The sequence below is a fragment of the Amborella trichopoda genome, chromosome 5 (genome assembly GCF_054954075.1).
Source record: "Amborella trichopoda isolate Santa Cruz 75 chromosome 5, AtrichopodaSantaCruz75HAP2 v2.0, whole genome shotgun sequence".
NCBI classification, from domain to species: domain Eukaryota; kingdom Viridiplantae; phylum Streptophyta; class Magnoliopsida; order Amborellales; family Amborellaceae; genus Amborella; species Amborella trichopoda.
The window spans coordinates 9,536,566-9,561,134 of NC_142340.1; the positions used below are offsets into that span (position 1 = coordinate 9,536,566).

Sequence of the window (24,569 nt, forward strand, 5' to 3'; positions counted from 1 at the left end):
CTTGTCATGAATTGAAAGCTCCAAAAATAACGTAAATCTAACAAATCTATGAATACTTAATCTTGAAAATAGACTATCTAAATAATATGCTACAAGATTACAATTTTAAGACTTGAAATTTATTGTTTCTTTCATATACATACAAAATCAAAATGATCAATTGGAGGATATTTTAGCACAAAAACAGCCTTTTTTGAAAATCATTTGGGGACAATATAAGGTTGATGTCTTAAATACACTTTTTCCTTGTTTCAGAAGTATGGCCTCACCGTTTGTCAAATGAATAGAACCAAAAGGACGACAAAATGTTTTACCCTAAGAAAGCGAGAGAGAGAGAGAGAGAGAGAGAGAGAGTGGTAAAATAGAAATGAAGTTATGAGAAAAACACAAAATTACTTGAAACTGTAAATGGAATGACAATGTATAACTTATTTTGTGCAAACATCTCATTTACCCATATCCTTTTTACATTTGAATTGCGGTAGGCATGGGATTTTCTTAATTTCACAACTCGGACTTCCCCTAAATATATATAAAAAAAGATTTCATACAACAATAAAACATCAATAGCAATTATGTGCGAATTAAGCTAGATGCAGTTAGAGGCACTAGTGGGACCAACCATAAATTGAATTTGGGTACCTCCAAACTGTAAACATAGACATCTAACCTTGAATAAACACTATACTTGACAGTGGGCAGGTTTCTTATATGAGTAGAAACTTCCAAAGCAAACATGCCCATATCTGTTACTTCAATCTAGTTATGATCCATTTTAAGCAAATTAAAAGCTCATCTACAAACAGGCTGATATTACAGAAAATGATTCAAATCTTAAAGTTGCACTACTGAATGGTAAGGGAACAAAATTGAAAGGGAATTTTTAACAGTTGCCAGGAGTCTTGAGGTTTGAAGTCAATTTCAAGCAATTGGCTGGTCACCCACAGTGAAGATTTACACCTCAGACATGCCACCTCCATGGTCAGTTGGGGTCCTGCACATAAAAGTGAAAACAGAGTTCTTTGAAAAATCTTCAATTTTCTCTTTGTATTTCAGCTATACAACTCGAGACCTCCTGATAAACTCCTAACGATGTCTTCTAAGACATTTGATCTCATCTAGTTTAGCCTGCATCCCATGTTCCATGGATGAATGGCACCTCGTAAGAAAGGTAACTACTCAATATTATTACTAGAGTCTATAGAAGAGAATAAGATAAGGTCTCTAAAGATTGCATTATAATAGAAGACTCACTTGTGATCAGATGGATTTGGCATAACTTCATAAACAATGGTTGCAACAACATCCCTCTTCAACTGTTAGAAGACATTCAAGCACGTACAATCGGTGAAAGAGAAAAAGGAAAAAGCTGTACATGAAAACCAAATTATACATCAATGTCACGAACCACGTCTCACCTGTGTAGCTTCACCACGTAAGCCAATGTAATATATTTGAGTGGAATCACCTCCAAAATTATCAGGAAAATGCAGTGTGAGGCTACCCACACTTTGGAATCGAGAGTACCTGGAAATTAATCAACAAATTCAATTTCAGAAATCTTCTTTCATCCTTCACAGAGTACAATATACTGTTGTAACATCTGAAACATTTCAGACAACAAAAGCATCACATTTGGTTCAAGCTGTAGAAATTTATCTCATGAATCTCATGAAAGCCAGTAAAACATAATGCCCAAACTTTATTTTGTAAATAGCTATTCTACATCGATCACAGTTTCAAACTACACAAAAAAAATGCTTGTGTTGATTATGAATCCACTGTTACAAAGTGCCATAGTGTAATCTATACATAATTTATAAATGTGACCATAATTGCAGACTAGAAGTTTAGTATGCCAACTTCTACAGATCATGGTTTACAGCACAGGGATAGGAAATGCGTATGGGTAGGGGTAGGTTAAGTCACAAGGCGTTAGACTTGTGCCCTCAAAGTGCAACCCATGATGCATCTTTCTACCGCAATATAATTGTCAAAAGAAAGAAAAAACAAATTGAAAAGAAAATGCAGTGATCCAAAATAATAAGAGAACTAAGAAATTTAGGAGAAGAGCAATCATTGTAACATTACATCATTCTTGCACAACAGCAACGACATATTATGAACATGAGGTACAATAGTGACACAGGAAAGAAAGGTGACAAATTGAATCGACCCTTTTCCTGAACCTTAAACAAGTAAAATCAGCAATAATGGATAAAAAGCATCACTGCAAATCAAGCCAAATGAAGTTTCATAAAATAAAATTCATTCCCATAACATATCCGTTACAAAATATGACATCCAACCTTTTATAAGCCTATGAAACTCTAATTAAACTTGAGATCCAAATAAACATTTAAAACTCTAAAATACCCCTAAACAATACTAAAATTTCAAAATACCTCTGTGAACAGTAATGTGTGAACAATATCATGAATAGTAAATAGAGAAAATACAAAAAAACCCTAAAATCCCAAGAAAAAAATACAATCCTAAAACTAAAACGAAAATATACATCCTTTAATATTGAATATAAATTAAAAATAAGTATAACTTTTCCCTCCATCAAATAGGCACACTTTCTCCAGTGGCCACATTGTCTAGTACCCTGCAACATGGTTTAGCATTTAACAAAGTAGACAATCCCAATGATCTTCGCACACGATCTGGCAGGAAGCAAAGGCCCCACAAATCTTAAATTAGCTGTACAAGCTTGACGTACATCCTGAAACAACTCCAATCAGCGCATAAAGATATCAGTAAAAAATATAATATTTCTTGAATGAAAACTCAGCCCTCTCATAAGGTTGATTTCATTATCTACTCGTTCTCGATATCCATACAACAATGCTTCAACATCACCAATGTTACTGCAAGAATAGTCGTAAGAGTGAAGGTCATCCAGCCATCCCAGAAATCTTGTAGTAAATCAGGTGTCAAACATCGGTAGCATTCCAGATAAGCAAATATAAGCACAAAGTTTTTTCTCCAGAATCATTCAAGTGCTCGAAAGATACCGCAGTATTCAGGCTTCGGCTTGACAATCAAGGTGTTGACAATCGCAGAACTACATCTCAAGACCGACCCCCACCTTAGTCTAGATTCATAAGGTCAACTCTTAACATTATTCTAAACAATAAAAGCTTTCAGTTCATGTTCTGATCACCAACGACCTTATAGGTCTGTTCTTATACAAGGGCATTGTGGTGCATACCGCTAACTCTTCTCAAATTCGATAGTTAGGTACAACGAATGCATTAATGAGCAGCCGTGTAAGTGACAGGTAAAGCTTGTATGATAAGGCTGTTAAGACCCAAACACAGAATCAGCTTAGAGTTTCACTCTCTTATAAGGGCCCCTCAGGCGAAAAGGTGGCGATGGTGGTTGTACCCTCCCGAGGTGATAAATACCTCAAACTTCTATTTCCCTAGAAATATCGCATTCTAAACAAAAATTGGGAATTTCTCAAGATAGGGGAGAATTTTATTTCCCAAGAGAGACTCAGAACTAAATCTTTGGTTCAACACTCCAAACTTCATGGAAGTTCAGAAGAAAATTTTTGGTATATGTAGAGCTAATTGTGTCTTACCAAACACTACATTGGAGTGATTTCATATTGTGATCCTCATTCCGAAAAATTTGCCCACTAACAATAAACAAATCAATCTGGAGCAGGGGTACATCAGCACATATATTCAACCATTGAAAAATAGAAAAAGTAGATATTAGTTGTAACTTTTTATAAAATCCAGAAAAAGCATCTATCAGAATAAGAAAAACCTCACGCGTATTACAAGGAATGTTGCACTTCATAGACCTCATGCTCGAGGAGATACAGATGGCAGAGGTGCTAAAACACTTGCATATTTTCTTTTTAGCCAAAGGCTGGTCCACTCATTCCTGGGAAGTTCCTACAAATGAGTTGGCAAGATTGGGCTCTGCTAGATTCACAATCACTTTTCTAACCTTGCTGAGTTTAATGGCTCAAAAAATAATCTGTCGGCATGTCTATAGCAGAAATTGTGTTCCACAAAAGTCACCCAAGCATACATTAGGGAAGATGATTGTTTCACAAGCAATGTCTTACAATGATACAGTTTTCTTCCATAAGGCGATGTTTGGGCCACTAGTTACAATCAATATTTCGACACCTGTTGACTTAAAACTCAACTGCTTCGACTCGATTCAGCAACCTCGCAAGCCTTGGAGTTTATCCTAGAACACACTTGAGTCTTTGCTATTCATTTTTATATTTTCACTAGACTTGGCTAAGTCTTATTTAGAATATATTAAGTCAACTCAAAAAGACGTGGCTGGGGACCATGCATCACACAAAACTTCTAAAAAAACACATCATTAGGTTCAAGTCCTGGCATATCAAAGAAAGCTTCCCCAATGTAAACACTTTACAAGGCATCCAGGAGTTCCACACTGCCGCAAAACTTTCAGGTGCAATATTTTAACACATTAAATCAATGATCAGTGGGAGATAGTTCCAATTAAGGAGCTGAAGACAGAAAACCACGAGTAGGATTATAGAACTTCCATATTTAAGGTTGACTTTTTGAAAGGCTCAAAAAGGGCAATGTGTAGGCCCAAAAGGACATGGTTGGAAGTAGTGAGAAAATATAGTAGACTTACGGCATTACTGAGGGTATGGTCCTTGACAGAGTAGAATGGTGGACCAAGATTCGTATAGCCGACCCCAAATAGTTGGGAAAAGACTCTAATGGCGATGGTGAAGACGATAAAGGAAACCTATCGGGAGGTAAGAAACTATTTCCTGCTCTTAGGACAAAAAGTGACATACAAAATCTAAAAGCTTCAAGTAAAAAGGCACTTGAATGCAAAGATCATGTCCATAGGTAGTTGGGAACGGATCATGGAAAAAGACTTTAATACAATTAATGACCTCTTCTGATGCCAAATCCTCATTATCACATGCCAGTAGTACCCATCAATTTGTGTAGAAGCAGAGGTAGTGCTACACTGCTACTTGGTCATATTAAACTTCTTACGGTGAATGGAGATTCATTGGTAGAAACAGATATCTTATTTTCGTTTTCTCAAAAATCTTGAAATAGTTTTGATTTGAAATTCGGCACTCTTTATATTCTATTAGCCAAAAGAGTGATTAGTTTTCTTAAGTATATGACGCCAAAGAAAGACTTCTGTAAGTCCAAATATCAAAGTCAGATAAAGCTTGTTCCTCCAGATCAAGACTTATTATATGAAGAAACTACATAACCTCAAAACAACCTCAGGTAGGAAATCTTTAACTTAGTGGATTCAATGGTGGATTCATGAGCATCATGAGTAAAATAACTCTCTACAATATGGTGGACTCCATACCACCAAGAATTTGTCTTAGTAAATTGTCGATTCTTTGTCATGAGATATCAGAGATAGAAAAGACATGAATAACATTTTGCAAATCAAAAAAGAAAAAAATGTAGCATAATCAGAATATAGTGATTCTCACCAGTAATATCAACAATTGTTAGCAGTATGATAATTTCAAAAGGATTTTTGGTTACCTGGTCTGGTACTCCAACATCCCTTGCAAATTTTCCGCCAATTCCCACTCCTTCAACATCAACAACAAGAACTTTAAGGAACATGTCAAAAAAGAAAACTAAATTCATAACTACCATGGGACTGGTAAGTGAGTGAGTGATGTAACCTGAAGTGGAGTCATATCTTGAGCATCTGAAAAATCTATATTATCCCGATTGATGAACCTAAACACATATATTAGGATTATAATAATTGTTTTTAAAAAAATGGACTGTTGGAAGAGCAGTCGCAAAGAGATGATAAACTAAAGTGCTTCAAATAACAGAATAATCTCCTCTGGACAACACTGAATGTAAAAGAATTAATTTAATCCAATGGAATATGCATGAGCAACAGAAAATTCAATAATTCAAACAACATACGAAGACAAAATACACCTATTTATCAGCCAAAAGCATTTAAACCAATGTAATATGCACATGGAAGAATTACATCCAGAAACACTTCTAGTATGGTACAAATCTAACAGGAAAAATCATCAATCACAATGATACAGCTTTGAGATTTCAAAGGCTTTTCTCAGATACCGAGCAGGAGACCAGAAGAACATGATGCTCCTCCTATCATCTTTTGCAAAGTTCATTAATACAATTAATAAAATGTGCAACATATGTGATGCGGCTCAAATATATATGTCACCAAAAGAATGCCCAAAAAGAAGCACCTTAAGGACAGCCAGAGAGTGCTTATCAAAAATATAAATATCTAAAAGTGGCCACAACAGCAAGCACAACCTTAAAAGCAATACTCAGTTTCGCAAAATAGATGATCAGAAATTTTCGGAAACTCTACTTAGTTAAACTCCACAATGGACCATATCTCGACTGTACTCTTGACTCGTTAAAGGAACTCCCAGAATTCAGACTCCAATACAATCCATGAATCATAAAAGTGAAAGCCCAATTCACCATGTTCCCGTGGAAAAGATTCAAACAAAAAAAATACAGATAACTCAAGGTATATCACAGGAACAACCAAAACAAACATGAAAACTGGCAACAATATTCTTAAAAATATACAAATAGAAATAGAAATAGAAATACATATATATGGATTTTCTACATATATATGAATTTTCCATTTACATAGATCACAAACTTGACCTGGTTGAACCGTACTTGCCAGGTCTACCAGGCTAGGTTTCAAACCAGGTCAAATCGTTCCTTAACCTGCCTTATGGCACGGCCAGTATGGCTGAGTCAAATCAGGACCCATTTGAACTGCCGGATATCTCCGGATTGAACGAGTTGAGTTGTTTTTTTTTTTTTGTATAACAAACAAGATTTATCTCTTTAGTACACAAATTCCGTTTGTTAACACTTTAACAACTAAACATAAGCAAGAAATAATTTTAAAATAATTCAATTTTTTTAAGGGAAAATTTCTCAGTACACCCTAATTTGATGTATCATTTCCTAGGAGACCCACATTAGAAAAGTATCTAGCAGCATTAGATTTTCAATAAAGCTATTTCCTAAACCCCTATAGCCTATTTTATGACATTTTCAAATCCCAAACAGATTTTGCAATGACAGTCTCTCTCTCTCTCTCTCTCTCTCTCTCTCTCTCTCTCTCTCTCTCTCTCTCTCTCTCTCTCTCTCTCTCTCTCTCTCTCTCTCTCAGGACAAGAAACCTAATATATCCATGACACTTAAAAGAAAAAGTAATTATTATAAGCCCAACATCAACCATCTCCAGCTTTGGCCGAAGCCATCTAATCCATGGTTTGACCTAGGATCCTCAAATTTATAAGGTTCTATGCCTCTTTAAGGTCCAGCTTAAGGATTAACACCGGTCAGTTGGATTGGTGTCTTGCATGGAGACGTTTTGCAAACAATGAGCACTCCATCTCAGCCCTCCTGGCCTTTGATGAACACCCTTGAGATCAGAGATGACTTCAAAGTATGGACCTCAGCAAAAGGCCAGCACTTCTGCGATTATTTGAGGAACTGTTCATGCTAATGGTCCAAAGTCTAAGGAGTTCAGCACCCATTCTATCTTCGGTATAAAAGCAATGAATGTCAAGTTCATGCCTCAGTAAATGACCCCCCTTTGTGAAACTCTTTGAACATAAACATAACCCCTTCAGGCACCCTGGGAATTGGTCATATATTAATTGATGAAACCATCTGGCCAGCGCCTCATTGCACCCAAGATCAGCCATGCTTAACTTTTACATAAGTAAAAGGGTTTCAAGCCAAGTTGTGGACTCAGAAAGACTTCTAAAGTTTAGATCATGCACATTGGGCCTTGCTGAAGAGACAGCAGTGAACAACCTTTTGAAGGTGTAAAGATTTGTTGTGTACCTGTTATGGGTGGGAAACGGGTCAAATCAACCCAATGAGCTCACCCAACTCCGGTCCACATTTAGACCAAGGCATGGACCCTATGGGTAGGGTCCAGTTCCACTTTACCTGGACACAACCCCATTCCATATTAGATCAGGTCAGGTCTGCCTTTGGGTTGACCTGACTTCAACTGACTAGGTATATGTACATAGAGTATGCAAAAACTGTATGTACCTTATATATTAAAAAAAGTACACAACATATTTTATATATAACACAACAATCTTATATATTTTTTATGTCATGAACCGGACCCGGCCCCGAATGGATTTGACCTGTCCTACGTTGGGTCTGGGTCTCACTTAGATCCCATAGGGTCGAGTCCAGGTCAGAATCTACTTGACCCAACCCAACCCATTTACAACCCTAAAACTTTTGGACTTTCACTTGGTCAATGTCTGCAGATAGATGTGATCCATAACAGCATATTTATCCTTTATACATCCTATCCTGCAATGCTTAGGCTATATTTATGCAGTACAACTCATATAAGGACTTAATTGTACATGTAAAAAAGCCTAGGGCAGTTTTTGTTCATGTACAAATATAAAATATATGAATTGGTGCTGTAAGAATACTCCATTCTTCACTTTCCTTCAACATTGCTGTGTAGGCCAACTCGGCTTTTTCTAATCAAATAATCTGTTTAACATGGAATAGGGTCAGTGACCTTGTGTGTCCTAGCTTCCATTTCCTTAAATACATATCGAGTTGCCAAATCTTTCCATCAGAATCTAGCATTGATGTCATCACCACAAACATCACCAGCTCAAACACATTTAAACCTTTAATTTGTTGAGGGCTTTCATCTGCACATTCATTTGAGTTTTTTAACATATCAATTGAGAGGGTTTAAAGCAAAAGTGTTTGGAAGGAAACAATGGTTTTCACTCTGTTTTTATGTGTTTGAAAACTACGACTTGTCTAATGCTTAATCAAGTTCACCAAGTAGTGGAGCTGGTTCATTTTGACCGTTCTAGTACCCTCAAGAAGTTTGGGATCAAAAGAATATGACGTATTGTGGTTCTTTTAAATTTTTATTGCTTCTCTACTTACACATTAACTGTTTTGCAGATTGATACACATGTACCGAGCCAAATCCGGATTCAAGGTAGGCACCAATAATTTTGCCCAAGACTTATGCATCTACAATTGAAGTTCCATGAATTTTGGAATTTTCTTTGTGAAGAAAATTACATATAGTTTCGCTGGCAGACCTGTTTTTAGAAATCTTTCTTGACCTCAACGGTAATATTTTTATACAAACACTTTAGTCCAAGCCGCTCATACCATCTTGTGGGCATTTTATAGGCACAGTTGGTGCAAATTGGTTTGTTAGGGTGATATAAAATGGGTCATATAGAAAAGACATCAAGGGTCCCTAGCTAATGATGGAATAATCAAGTCATCGATACTTGACTCCATGGAACCTGATATAAATGAAAATATGTTGTTTCTAAGAACAACATAGAAGTATGGGATGCCCTTCAAGATGAATTCTCTCAAAAATATAATAGTGCATGGGTATTCCAACTTCATCTGACAAAGCACACAGTCAACTTTCAGCACATTTTGGTGTGCTGAAAGGGATATGTGCAGAAATGAGATACTATGACGTGCCTCAGAGAGATTGTGCAGCTCGGCTTAAAAAGCATAGAAGACAAGTACATGATTGTCGGATTGATAAGCTACTCGCGTACCTTAATTCAGAATTTAAAACTCAGCTGAGTTAGCTCAAGACAAACTTCCTTCCTCTTGCGTGACCAATAATCTTTTTCTATTCCAGAAGAGAAGGGAAGTTATGAGCCACCCAACAACTGCAGTTGAGCACCCTGCTCTAGCAGCAATATACAAAAACACCATTTCAAAGGTAAACCATGTAAGAAGGCATAGCTCAGGGGCATCCCAACCAAGAGAAATGTCAAAATAAAGAAAAATCTTCGCTGCATTACCGCAAGAAGGATGGCCAACACAAGAACAACCGCTGATCTTTATATGGTCAACCTTCCACTGCTCGTACAGCTACTGCCCATACTATTGTTCCCACTTTAGTTTAATGATTCTTCAACCCTTGGGAGACTTGAACACAACAATGCATCTCAATTCCCATCTCAAGTGTAGCAAGTAACTCACTTTCTCTTCTCGTTACCCCCACGATGGTCTGGATTATTGATTCTGGAACTAGTGACCATATGACAGGTAAACCATTGAACCAAGATCTTTTCCATCATCTATGTTCTCCCAGGAATATTTGTCTTGCTTATGGTCCAACTATCCTAGCTCCCAAAGTTGGGCTTTGTGGATTTCTCCCTAGTTTTTTTTTTTTTTATCAAATGTTCTCCATATGCCTTCATTTCCTCACCAGTCTCTCTCATTAGTAGCATTGTGGATTTCAGGATCTGAGAATCAGGAGAGATATAGGAAAAGGTGAGGAGTTGAATGTGTATTTTTTTTTTTTGCAACTGTTCTCAATATATCAGTAATGGAGATAGTTTACAATTTCCAATTTCCTCATGAGTGGAAAGTCTCCGGCAGTCCACAAGCTGGGAGCTCTGTACAAAAATTCCCAAGAATAAATAAAAGAAAGTCTACCAAATAATTAGTATATGGCAGCCCCACATGTTGGATGATCTAAACTCGTGTTAAATAAGTAGTAGATGGAAGCAACATAATGGGTGCTTGAGTATTTGTATTGTTGGCAGATAGTGTGGGGAGTGGAGAGTGTGAAGAGAATTATGAGAAGAGACAGAAGAGGGTTAAGCCAGAGAGACAGGAAGGAAAGGAGAAGAACTAAGGTGGGGTAACTGGGAGAGAAGACTGAGAGGGAAGAGGAGAGGTTAGAGTTAGAAGAAGAGAGAAAAAGAGAGGGGGGAGAGAAGAAAGAGGACAGGTCAGAGAGAAAAAGAGAGGGGGGAGAGAAGAAAGAGGACAGGTCAGAGAGAAAAAGAGAGGGGGGAGAGAAGAAAGAGGACAGGTCAGAGTTAGAAGAAAAATCAAAAAAAGGAGGAAAGAGGGGGGGAGGGTGAGCACAACATTGCATCCAAGCTACTTACATGCACCATAGATTTGTAGATGCAAGATAACAAATGATAGACAGACAAAAAGAACGGACATTTGCTTGTCAAGGACTGATTAGCAAGCCAACTGCGAGGACAATTATCAATAGTGCCTGCATCACTCCAACAATGGCTCATCGAAGTTGTAGGAGAGGTAAAACAATTATTTCGACAGAGGCCACAGAAGGCACAAAGTTGAGAAAATGAGGATGAAGGAATTGCTCCCAGAATAATGAGAACTTAGGAAACAATTAAGAAAAAAATACTTATATGGATTCAGAAATAACTATGAGAACAACCAGAAGCCCATGCCAAATAAGTTAATCTGCAAGTAATGAGTATAAAACTCCATAAAAGTGACAGGAAGAGACCCATATAGTTTAAGTAGGCACCTTACCACTAATCAGAGCTAAAATCTGTAGAACTCTTTCTTGAGCATATATATTGTTTATTGTGTATCAGGAATCAGGCATTTTTAATCAGTTTGAGCAAGACAAGAATAGCAAGCAAAATACAATTGTCATGTAAAACTATTGAATTTACAGAAGTAACATTGCCATTTGCATAAACTGTTTGTGCTTGGTCCCATATTGAAGTCCAAACCTATACAAAGGAATTTCAGTGAGTCTTTGACATACACATTTGTCTATCTATCTATCTACATCACTATCTATCCAATCCTTATGACAGAAAAAGTCGTACTAAACAGCAAATGTATGCAACCAATCTCATCAAAAAAGCACATGAAACCTATGTAACAAAAACTTACGCTCGCATTTTTGAAGGACTCTTTCCATCAGCACCACCAACAACTGATATGCTCTTTATCTTAACATCACATGTAAATCTACCAAAAGAAAAGGAAAAATAATAAAACTATTTGAGTGAGTAAGCATTTTCCCATATGAAAGTTCCCAACTATTAGAAGTCAAAAAGATTAAGAATCAATATTCAAATGAAGTTGGTATTAGCTTAGAAACACAGAAAAATGTAAATGAAAAATAATCATCCATGAGGAAGATTTATTACAAGACCACAGTAACACAAATAAGGAGGAAGATATGATTTGTAAGCAATTGAGCTGGTGAATGACAACAATATGCCTTTCCATGTAGTATGTTAAGATACTTAAAAGTAGTAAAGTAAACATCAAAAGAATATACCCTCAGATTAAGGAGCAAGTGAATGCATAAAGGGCTTCGCATTTTGAAGAAATGAATATTATGAAGGTTTTGGTATTTGGTTTGTACAATTTTGAATTTGAAGTTTCCTCATAATACTGAAATTGGTTTAGACTTTCTGATTGTAGATTGTTTTCCTTTCTGTATTTGGTTTATAGACGTCGCCTGTTAAAAAAGAAATGGTTTCCTTTCTAGTTGGTTTCCTTCCTAGTTGGATTAGTATTTTATATTTAGCTGCTGTCCATTTCGAGAACCTGCATGATTTTGATAGAAACAATGAGAATGATTCATAAAGGTTTTGGAGAAGACAAGATATGTATTCCATTGAGACTGACTTATAGAGGTATGAGATGACAAAAAATGACATGGATTTCTCAACACATAGATAAGCCCATTGAGACACCCTAGGGGTGTCACTAGATGTGTTTTATTTGTATCAGACAAGCGGGACATACACATATCCCAATGTTCGTAGACACGTGTCCAATTTCTAGAGACATGTTTCTAGAACTTGAGTATTCAAATCAAAGCTTAAGAAAATTGTGTTCCAAATTTTTGACATGCAAGTTTCTTTTCTTCTTTTTTCTTTTTTTTATGTGTGGATAAAATGCACGTAGAAGTTTAAACATGTCTTTCCCAACTTTTTGCCTCATTTATCCTTTTTTTGTTAAATATACATAATGCATTAATTTTGTTGACAAATACATCTTTCCCAACTTTTTGCCTCATTTATCCTTTTTTGTTAAATATATATAATGTATTAATTTTGTAGGTTGTTCTTCAATAAGGATTCAACCTCCCTGATGCCTTTCTCGCTCACCACTCTGAGATGAAGTTCCATATTTGTAGACAAATACATGCATCCCATGTATAAGGTCATCAACATGTCCATATTATTGTTAAGGATCATGTCCAACAAAACAGTCCCACAAAACATTTTTGAGAAAACGTGTTGAATACAATGCGTTCATATCAATCAGACACATATATGACAAGAGTACAATAGACAAAATGCTCCCTCCAAGTTTGCCAAATGCTTCTCCCAAGCTAGAACATATATTAAACCTCCAATGGAAAACATAGCAATCGACATCATACCCCTTCCACCAATGAGTGGCAAGTGATTTTACAACCAGCACGAGTTAACTTCCTAGCAAACCCCTAAAACCACACAATCTACTATTAAAAGAAGCACCCATGATTACAATATTTGGATTCAATCATGGTCCTAACTAGAAGAAGGATCCAACAAAATATCAAACCTCGATCATTAGAGAACATCTTATAGTTTGTGTTTCCACGAAAGGAGACGAAACACAAAAGAGAAACAAAAATTTAGTCCATATGCCAAGATCTATGATATTCTAAGTTAACAAAAGAAACCACCGATTTTAAATTCTACATGACATGCGTAGTTTGATTGGCCTATGAGAAATACAAGAGGATAACAAGCACTAGAGGATTTAGATCCCACAGCAACTTAAAATGTTCACTGTTCTTGCACAATACCAATGAAAGCAAAACTAAAGAGTCATGGAAGAAACATTGTGCAAGCAATACAAGAAATGGAAAGGGAAATGGTGACAGTCACCCAGCTTATCAACAGGTGAAACACAATCAATACATCTAGTCAGAAATGTAACCAATCACTAAATAACTCCGAGAGTAGAAGTGTTACCCAGATTCCACATAAAGAGGGCCCAAACGATTTTCAAAGAACGTGATAAAACGTACAGGATCCATAAGTAAAACACCAGGAATACCAGGGAGTGATTAAGCTTTACAAAGAGCTACTTCCATAATCAAGATAACATGAATCCATATATTAGTACACACCAAACTTTTAATGGCACCAAAATTATGTAACTCTAGATACAACATTGATCTCTGATTTACCCAAATCAACTACTATCTTCATAATATGATATCAGCTTCTAAAATTATACAACACTCGTGCACATTCTACTATATCAAAATGGAGCAAAGACGTACTTACGGGATGAAAATAAGCAACTCAGGGTCACCCTCATTGCTTTCCAGAAAACCCTGTAACAATAGTATGATCATATAATCATAATTTACTTCAGGAAGGAATAAACAGAAAAGTAAGAAGTTTAAAACACAGTATGATATCATTTCTAAATTAATATATACGAGAAAACCCTGCAATAAGATTGGGATCATACAAAGCATAACAAACTTAGGAAGAAAATAAAGATCAAATTTAAAACACAATACCATGTGATTTCTAAATTTATATTATTATTTTTACCCACTTTAGAAGAGAAAAGGAGTACCCTCCTTAAATGTGTACAGCATATGGATCAAGTCACTATGTAAAAGGCATCACAAAATATTTTTAAAACAAAAGGTTTTCATAGAAAATCCTTTGACCATCAAATAAACCATCCCAAATTTTTGTCAGAAATGCAAAGACATTCCAATCAAGTATGATATCAATATGGGTCCCCGAACATAGTATAAGATGCATGGCTCGAACTTAAATCGACCAAGGTGTTGGGGGGTTTATCAGTGGAACATCAGAATGCATGACCAAGGTCCTAGGGGTTTATCAATGGAGTGTCAAGCACTCAAAGCAGTGAAAATAACTATAAAAGCATTCATTTTGATAGGAAGCTTTAACTATTGCATAAAAGCTCATGCATAATTTGTCACTATTGAGATATCAACAGTGAAAAACTGTGAGTGCTCAAAAGAGGCAATGGCTGCTCGGCCCCCAGTGGCTACAATATCAAAACACTCCATTTAACTTCCATGAGAATCATTTAAACCATTAGGAGTTGGGTAAAGACTAAGATAAACCTAAAGGCACAAATGCATGGTACCTTTGCTCAGATCTCTATTCTTAGCCATGCAAACCTGGCAAGCTTTGCTGCAACACATTGTTGCCACAGGACATGTAGCCTTGCTCAGATATAAATTGTGCCATAGGACAAAGTGTAGGTGCATAACACAAGAAAGGAACAGAATCTATGTATCAGTGTCTTCCTCTAGGACATATATACAGTCATAGAAACTTCCTTGGATTTAAAATTCAACTTTGATGATAAGTAACCACAAGAATAATGAGGATTACTGCCATCACTCCAACCAAGAGGATCGCCAAACTTGTCTAAATAATCTCCAAGGGACCCTACGTTGTGGATGAGAAAGCTGTATTAATCAAAATGGAATATCAACCGGGATCATGGAGCAATTGCAATGCCGACGAGAATTGCATCTATTGCATTAATCAGAAGACATACTAGTACATGCAAAAAAAAATCCAATATCCAACCCTGAAATAGAAGAGGTTCACCTATTGATATTGTGAAAAAAAACGATTACCAAAACTGTGTTGCCATTGATATCAAAAGAGAACTTGTCAGAAAAGCACATATTGACTGCATCAATCTGCAAACAATATCATCAACTGAGATAAAAAATGATCAAGGTTATTTCCTTTGACATGCTAACATGGCCTAGGTGCTAAGACTGCTCTCTCACTATACAAACATCCTTTAAATTTCTCAGGAAAACATGTCTCTGCATGAGTAAATTTAGGGCACAGCAATATTAACTCAGTCAACTTTACTTGTGAAATCACCTTCTATCAGAACAAGAACCCTAGCAAGTTGAGGAGTGCTTAGACTCTACAATATGATTTCCTAGAGTCCGTATTGCCTTTGACAAGAGTGATTTCCAATATACATCAGACTAGTGGTTTAAAAAACGGATCGGTGACCCGGATCGGGCATCCCAAAAACCGATCCGGATCGGCGAACCGACGATCCGGATCGGGAATCGGGCTGAATCGCTCTGAATAAGCCTTAAAAAACATTCAAAAAAATTATCAAAACTCATTATAAAATGTTGTTTTTTTATGAATCCAATAAGAAATGAGGGTACTACATTATTAACTTTCATTGTTTTCATCAATTTATGAATATTGAGATGTTCTTTCCCTGTATGAACTTATGTTGACCATTAAATTTACATCACACAAAAAAAATCATAAAATTATCGTGGATTAAGTATATAATCATATATGGACTACAATAAAGAATTGACTAAATCGATGAAAAATTGCCACTAAAATCTCGAATTGGCGGAAAACCCTAATCCGTTAAAAAAACCCAAATTACTACAACCTAACTAACTATAATATTATATACCAACAATATTTTATAATTATTTTATTATATAAATAATAACAAATCCAAAATATTTTATAATATCATATAATTTAAAATGTATTATTGACAACTATAAGAAAAATAGTACACTACATGATTTATAATACAAAAATTAATAAATAAAATACAAGATTTGGTTATCAATGTAGAAATTATTAGAATGCGTACCAATTTTCTTTAATTTTTTAGGTTTCTAGAATAAATTAGTGGAAGAGATTGTTAGTAGAAAGAGAGAGATTTCAAATGGCCTCATTGTATGAATCCTATCTTTAAATTAATATTACTAAATTTATGTTAAGGACCATCATGTTATAAAAATAAAAAATATAATTAGACCATTTATTCCTAGGTTGTATGAAGAAATACCTTTTATTTTTTTTCACAAAAAATACTTATTGTGTTATCTTTTATTTTTTTTTACAAGAAAAATATGATACTTGTTGATTATCTTTGTTTTTTTTTTGACAAAAGAAGAAGATGTTGTACTACATTTTTTTTTGCTTGTTGTATTACTTTTTTTTTTTTTTACAAGAAAAATAAAAAAATGATGCTGCCAAAGTACATTTTATTTTTTTTGCAAGAAATACTTGTTATATTACACTTGTATTTTTTTTACAAGAAAAATAAAAAAATATTGTATTATCTTTTTTATCTTTATCTTAAAAAGCCTTTTATTTTATATTTTTTCTATTTTTTTACAACAGTATTTTCTGCCTTGTTTATTTTTTTGACAATAAATTGCATTTTTTTACAAGAAAAATAAAAAAATGTTGTATTATCTTTTTTATCTTTGTCTTGAAAAGCCTTTTATTTTATATTTTTTCTATTTTTTTACAACAGTATTTTCTGCCTTTGTTTATTTTTTTTTACAACAAAAATTTTTTTGTTGTGTGCTAAAGGGTTCGAACTCAAAAAAAAAAAAAATTTGTTGTGCGTGCGCTAAGGGGTTCGAACTCAAAATGTTTTTTGGTGTTCGCTATGGGGTTCGAACTCAAGACATGCACAAAAAAATCAGTGTTGTCAACCAACACGGCTACGTCGCCACATGTGATTCTACTAGCTTCTATAATAATATATATTCAATCATCTTGCTTTAATGATTTTTTATGGAAATTATCCCACATCGAAGGATAAGCGTTGCTTGGTTCTCTATAAAGTCATGTGTAATAGACACTCCATTGCGCGTGTAGAAACGCGAGGGAGGCAAACGTGAGGTGAGTTACCACGTGTCACTCTCGTGAGGTGGCCACGTGTGCCACATGTCACTACTGTGAGGCTGCCACGTGTAAACCCAAAAAATACAGGTTTTTTTGTCGAATTGCCCGGTTCTTTCGTTGAATCGCCCAGTTCTCTCTGGACACGGGCGATTCCCGGTTTTTTCGTGGAACCGGCTCGGTAGCAAACGATTCCCGAGTCGAACCAGCTGAGTCCGGCTCGACTCGGCGAGTTTTCAAACACTGCATCAAACACACGCCCTATTCCTCCCCAACACTATCTTGTATAAAGCTTCACGGTCGATTAGATTTCTTTCAACGATATAACTAAGTTATTTCATGAACTCATTATTTCAATTGAAGTTCTGTATTGGACTTTGTAAACAATTCTGAACAAATGGTTCATATGTGGCAAAAGCATCAATATCATGATCAAGACTTGTCAATCCTGACATCCTATGCCAAACCCCAAGGATAATTCTCTAAAAGGCTAGATACTTCAACAACTATGTTAGAGATGTTCTTAGGAAATATTAAAAATTTTGAAGAAAAGGGGTCCTATTAACTCTTCCTAGGAAATCTATCACACTATAGAAAAGTATAAGAAATTATTTGTATGATTTTTCTGAATTTTAATACCTTTTTCAACATTTATGTTATGTTATGTAAGTTTTCCAGTTGTACATTCATTTATGAATTGTACAGATATGCAGACATGTCAACAACTTCTGAGGTGTTTCATCTTTCTTTTCCTTTGTAAATATGGTATTTTGTCATATACCAATCCGAATGTTGAAAAGAATCCCCATTGTGTCCATGCAATTGCCTAAAATTTCTTACTTTTGGATAATCCAAAAACCATAAAACAAAATGAAATGTGCTTTGATGGAAAGTAAAGGGGAAATTGTATCAATAGGCAAAAATGTTCCCAATTAAAACCCGGCAGATTATGTGAACTGAAATTCTTGCACATCCATAATAACTTCAAATAAATACAAAAATACTTCCAACTTATGGAGAAAAGAATAACATCATCTCAATCAGCACTGTTTACTTTCTATCGAAGGTAAAACAAGATGTATCCAACAAGTTGCAAAAGTAGGATTACCAACAATCCTGCTAGAAGTTAATTTACCTTAGAAGTATCCAAGCGTAACTCCCAAGCTTTAAAAATAGATTTCACACTTCCTGCAGTAGCCTCATTTAAAGCTGATACCTTCAAAAGCACCAAAAAGACCAAAAGGTTATTGTTATGTTTCGCGAAGAAACACCAAAATTACAACAGTTTAGAACTTCAGAAAAGTATAATTATGCTTTAAAAGAGAATCCTCTTCATAAGTTGTAAAGAGAATCTAAGATTTCTCAACTCCCAAGAATCAGGCATGAAAAGTAGAGTCGCTCCAGCAGACAACAGTCCAAAGATGATCTGTAACACCTTTAGCAACCCTTCCTGATTCCCTTTCCAAACTGTATTTAAAGTCTGGAGAAGATGCAATAACCCTCCACTTCGAAAGCATCCTATATGTATATTACCCAAACGGCTGTTTAGAACCATTTCTTTCCAAACAAGTCTGAACCAAAAACAGCATGGTTCACACCCCATATTGCCAATTCAAGTTTATATAAGGGCTCTATTAGACAATGCCACACACTACATACTCAGAAATATATCGATTGACTAGATCCCAAGTGTCTTCTTTCATTATGGGTGCGGGTGCAGTAGAGGCATATTATGGGTGCATGACAACCACATCGCAAGGCTCAGCTTAGATCCCTCGATGGGGCCGAAACCAGTAACCAAGTCTATCAGCCTGCTTAAAGCTTCTCGAACAAGGAAGAACATAAAGGGCAGGAAACCTCTTTCTTGCAGGAAATCTCTTTCTTTGAGCACTCTAGAACTTCTGAATTTCCTAGAGAGGCAAATCAAAATAGGGAAGAAAGCCGTGGTTACAAATACCACAATCACACCCCAGCATGTAGCCCAAAGCCCATTGAGAGCATCGAGTAATCCAGAAATTTCTTAGGCACATGGTCATAGGTTTCCTCAGTATCCATCTTAACAACGAGGTCTACTTTCTTTACACATGTACAAGTGCATTCAATGCTTTGTCCCAGATGTGCCTATTGAGTATAATGATTGCTTGGGATGGGAAATGAACAAAGAATGCATCACAGCCCATTAAGCTTATAGCTCAGCATTCCTCAATATTTTCTGCATTTATGGTACAATCTTCCTCTGTCAAAGAATTAATCATACATTTCACCAATTCCTCTTTGACAAGAGGTCAGAAATTCTAAAAGAGTTTCATGGAAAAGCCATCGAACTATGAGCTTTATCTTTCTCAGTTGTGCACAAACTCTAAGGGAGAAGCCCATAACCTCCTTAAAAATATCAGCCTCCACAACAACATTTATATGAACAACAAAAATGCTATGGATTTGATGCTGTTCCTTCAAGTATTGGCAATTTTATAGGAAAACCTAGTGCTCTGCCTATTATTTTTAGCTATTTGACCCTAGACATTAACAAGGTCTAATGTCCTCTAGCTTAACCAAGTCATGATATTCTCTTGTCAACTGTAATCTTCTCATTTTATCCCCTTCCATCATGTTTGAGCTTTCCTACCTTTGTCTAGAGAGGCATTATCATTCAATGAGGTGGCCTTCTTTCCCTTATTACCTAAGGAAGACCAGCTCCATTCTCTGATATCCCCCAAATTTCCGAGAGATATTTCATCACTATGAGACCATCCCAACCATTGTGCTGAGGTTCAACCAAATTCATATCTACTTATGAAAACAAGGAGTTTACACCATGCAATCAAAGCAAATCTATCATCATATATACATAAATTGATCAAGTCATCCGCCCAATAAAAAGTCTTTCTATTTTGCATGGTCCAACCATTGATCCCGGAAATTTCTACAAGAAATTAGTAGTTAGCTAGTATAGTTCCCTATTCACAATTCTGCCGTTGTATTGAAATATACAAGGAATCTACTGGACAGGTAAAAAGGCATAAAGAATCAGTAAGATTTTGAATGCTTTGTTTATGTATGAAGTCACCTTACAATTTGGTTGATGTCTAATGAAATGGAAACAGGTTCCCCACTAACCAGAGAAGAATCTGATGTAATGGCCCTCTGGGAAATTACATTGGCTAAAACCAGAAAATAGATTTTCTCTAGCCATCTATGAAACATAGACACATGCGTCCGGGGGTTAGACCATGTATTGACACCTGAAGGACACCAACACATGTGTCCACGCTCTTGGACACACATGCAACCCTCTATTAAGTGTCAACCGTGTCTCTTTTTTTGGACATGTTTCTTTTTTCAAAAGTAATGTTTCTTTACTTAGACACTCCATTCTTCATTGAAGAGAATTTTATTTTAAAAGTAAAAAGTATTTTAGAATAAAATAAGTAGTTTAGAATAAAAAATAAAAAATATCTTTACTTGCTAAATTAGGGTTTCCATAAACTTTCTAGGGTTTTCTCCATTCCCAACTTGTTTCTCGCTCTCCAAACCATAGACCCCACTCTTCTCTCTCTCCAAGCCCTGTTGACCAGTGGTTTCTCCCTCTCCAAGCTATAGACCGCTTGATATTTATCTCCCTTTCGTCAACTTTCCTCTGTTCCTTTCTCGTTTACCTTGTGCCATGTAAGTTCTTTATTTTTCCTTATTTTTTCTTTGCCATTAAAAGCATGGATTATATTGTACCTTCTCTTTTCCTAGCAATATCTTATGATTATTTTTGAGAGCTTGTACTTTTGTCATAGGAAGTATCGTACTTATACTTGATAGAAATTAATGCTTATAGTACTTTTTTCTTACAAAGTATAAAACTTGTCCTTGTCTCAACTTTTACATTAAATTTTATAACCCTATTCCTTGGGTTTTTTGTTTTTATAGACGATATTCTGGTATTTTGTAATATTGTAGAACTTATCCTCTTGTATTTCATATTCTTAAAATTCTATACTGCTTTTGTCTTATCCATTGCTTCTCCTTATCTCAATTTTTTATTTATTTTTTCTTGTTATATGCTTTTTATACATTAAATAAATACATAAGCCTCCCACTTAAAATTTTGTATAGAATGAATAAAATAAGGACACGTATTTCAATGTATAAGACAAACGTATAACAAGAAAAATTCATAACATCAAAATTTGAGATAAGGACAAGCAATTAAAAAATATTAAATATAAGCGGACAAGTTCTACAATATTACAAAATACTAAAAAAACATCTATACAAACAAAAAGCACAAGGAGTGCTATAAAATTTAATATTAAAAGTTGAGACAAGGACAAGTTTTATACTTTGTAAGAAAAAAGTACTACAAGCATTAATTTCTATCAAGTATAAGTACGATAGAGAAACCACTGGTCCATAGGGCATGATGAGGGAAGAAGAGAGTGGTCTACGATTTGAAGAGGAAGAAACAAGTTGGGAATGGAGAAACCCTAGAAAATTTATTTTTATTTATAATAACAATGAGTTATAGAAACCCTAATTAACAAGTAAAGATATTTTTATTTTTTATTCTAAACTACTTTTTTTTTTTACTTTTAAAATAAAATACTCTTCACCTTTCTCAAAAAAAAAAAAATATCTTCAATGAAGAATGAGTGTCTAAATAAAGAAACATCACTTTTAAAAAAAGAAACATGTCCAAAAAAAGAGACACGGTAATGGACAATAGAGGTGTCGTATGCATGTCCAAGAGTGTTGACACGCGTGTCGGTGTCCATCAGGTGTCGACACATGGTTTAAACCCCAGATACGCGTGTCTATGTTTCATAAGTTCAGTCTAATTCTCCCCGGTTTCTCACAATGCATATCTTATAACATTAAATCCATCACCTTCAAAACAAGGTTATTACTATTGCTACTTAATGTGTCCAATTATACACAAAACTTCTTTCTTATGCAAAAATAATTGGAAAAATAAATGGCCATTGCTCATAAAAGCCCTGCCTAGAGTGTCAATCTAAGGAAACTAGAAACCTTTGTCAATGCCACATGTCTGTAACAGCAATCATTAGAAACACTGACCAAACACATTGCCTCAAAATATTTAATGACTATAAAATCCAAGGTTATTAAGTCCAGACTATGATAATTGTTACATGTTGTAGGTTTTTTGTATTTTTAGATATTTAAACTCTTTTTATGAAATTTTTTTTTTAATACATTTATTGGTAGTTTGATGCTTAAACCTGTCTATTGAAAATGTTCAAGTATGGAAATATTTTCAGAGTTACTATTTGTTTAAGTATACTCAGTTTTATTTATAGTGATATGATATTGACATGGTTACATGAATAATTGATTTTTTTCTTTTTTTTTTGGTCCAAGTATTCAAATTTAATTTTCAAATACTTTAATTGTTTTGGCATCTCGTTCTTAGATTTTTCGTCATTCTATTAATCTTCCTAATGCTAAAAAAATACTTCATATTTCATAGTTTCATGCTCCTTTATTATATTTAAAGAAATGTAAGGATGTTTTTCTCTATGTTTGTCATTTTTCTCTTTTTTCAGAAATGTTCTACTTTTAGACCTGTCTAACCAGCGAATCAGTATGGTTCGACCGGTCTAACTAGACGGTGCCCTCACCAGTTCACCAACTTGTCCAGTCTTAATGGTATGGATGAAATGTGCTTACTTTATCTCTATTTCTTGAATCATTGATATATCAACCTTATCTTCTTTATAATATCTGAGATTGACTCCATAGTTCAATTCCTCAAGACCTGCATATCCCAAAATGCTATAATGCTAGTAATTAATGGAATCTACCATCAAGTCCCCGTGTTTACCTGCTCCATTACATAGTTGAGGTTTGACAAAAATGTGAAAAGAGCTACTTGTTGAGGTTTGACAAAAATGTGAAAAGAGCTACTTGTTGAGGTTTGACAAAAATGTGAAAAGAGCTACTTGTATCAACTTATGCGTCACCTTCTTCAGCAATTGGAGACCACTGATCACTGCCAAGTTCAATTCGAACTCAATACTTTCCTATCCAAGTGAATTCACTTGTAGTTGAACATTAACTTCTGTTCAGAAAATGCGGCAAACCATTTAAAAGTAACAATGTATGTCCATCAAGTTTATATGAGAAACAATTACCTGATTTCGCTAGTATGTACTCTTTCAAGTGGGTAAATTTGCTATTTACAAGCATAAACAGAACACAAAATGAAATCCAGAAGGACCTTTATTTAATTAAGTCTTGGAGTTTGAATTCACAACCAATTTATTCATAATTGATTAATTAGTGATAAAAATAACAACAATGGCGATGATGGTGATGAACAAACTGGAGGTACCTTGCTCCAGCAACCAATATACCTCGAAACCCTTAAATTACAAAAATAATTTGGCACAGCGACGTTGGAACACAAATTCTCAACGACAATAAATTTCCAGAAAAAAAAAGAAACAAAATCCCTGCAACATGAATTAACTAAAAAAAAAACTAGAATCCAAACAACTATCATTCAAAATGCAGGTATAGTATATTGTTACGATCAAATGAGTTGAGGGAACACACATATATTGAAATTTCTTGTATATTTTCACATTATAAGAGAACCCCAAAACCCGAAGGCATTCCCCATGTAAAAGTTAAATCAAAGTAAAAACAAAGTAGAAATTAGAAGAAAAAGAGGAGGGCAAATGTTGTTTCGGTACCTTAGGAATGTCAATGTGCTTGTACAGGGACCACTGGGATCCGCAATCGTGATCCTCGCAGCTATGGTCGTGCAGGCATGCCATTCTTCTTCCTTTTGCAGTGAAATTTTCAAGCAATAGTAATAACAATGAAGATTAGAATGAGTGGGTAAATAAACAGGTTTATATCACAAACAGAGGGTGAATCAGAGAAGAGGAGTTTCTCAATTAATGTTCAACAAAGGAGTTTCTCAAATTTTGTAGAGAGAGAAGAAAAAGTGTTTGACCCTCACGGTCCGCTTAAATCT

The 24,569-nt window shown here is 35.1% G+C and overlaps 1 protein-coding gene across 7 annotated transcripts; it reads right to left on the minus strand.

The window, feature by feature from the left end:
• Nucleotides 1-612: 612 nt before the first annotated feature.
• Nucleotides 613-24,569, minus strand: LOC18443692 (PITH domain protein (DUF1000)). Of its 7 annotated transcripts, none has more exons than XM_011628562.3 (10): nucleotides 24,283-24,569; nucleotides 18,711-18,791; nucleotides 15,514-15,579; nucleotides 14,162-14,211; nucleotides 11,754-11,831; nucleotides 5,687-5,744; nucleotides 5,541-5,590; nucleotides 1,419-1,527; nucleotides 1,255-1,316; nucleotides 613-994 (listed from the first exon to the last, which is right to left on the minus strand). In XM_011628562.3, exons 1-10 carry the CDS (start codon nucleotides 24,364-24,366, stop codon nucleotides 955-957), a joined length of 678 nt encoding a protein of 225 aa, XP_011626864.1. In that variant the 5' UTR covers nucleotides 24,367-24,569; the 3' UTR covers nucleotides 613-954. The 7 variants fall into 7 exon arrangements, with proteins under 7 accessions (XP_011626864.1, XP_088723509.1, XP_006853936.1 ...); XM_088867383.1 differs by having other exon boundaries at nucleotides 14,158-14,211; XM_006853874.4 differs by lacking the exon at nucleotides 15,514-15,579.

Coding starts and splice junctions, on each gene's coding strand:
- LOC18443692 (XM_011628562.3), bottom strand. CDS start 24,366: ATGGCATGCCTGCACGACCATAGCTGCGAGGATCACGATTGCGGATCC. Junction 15,580..18,710: donor TACGCTTGGATACTTCTAAG/GTAAATTAACTT, acceptor TATTGTTTGCAG/ATTGATGCAGTCAATATGTG. Junction 1,317..1,418: donor TACGTGGTGAAGCTACACAG/GTGAGACGTGGT, acceptor GTCTTCTAACAG/TTGAAGAGGGATGTTGTTGC.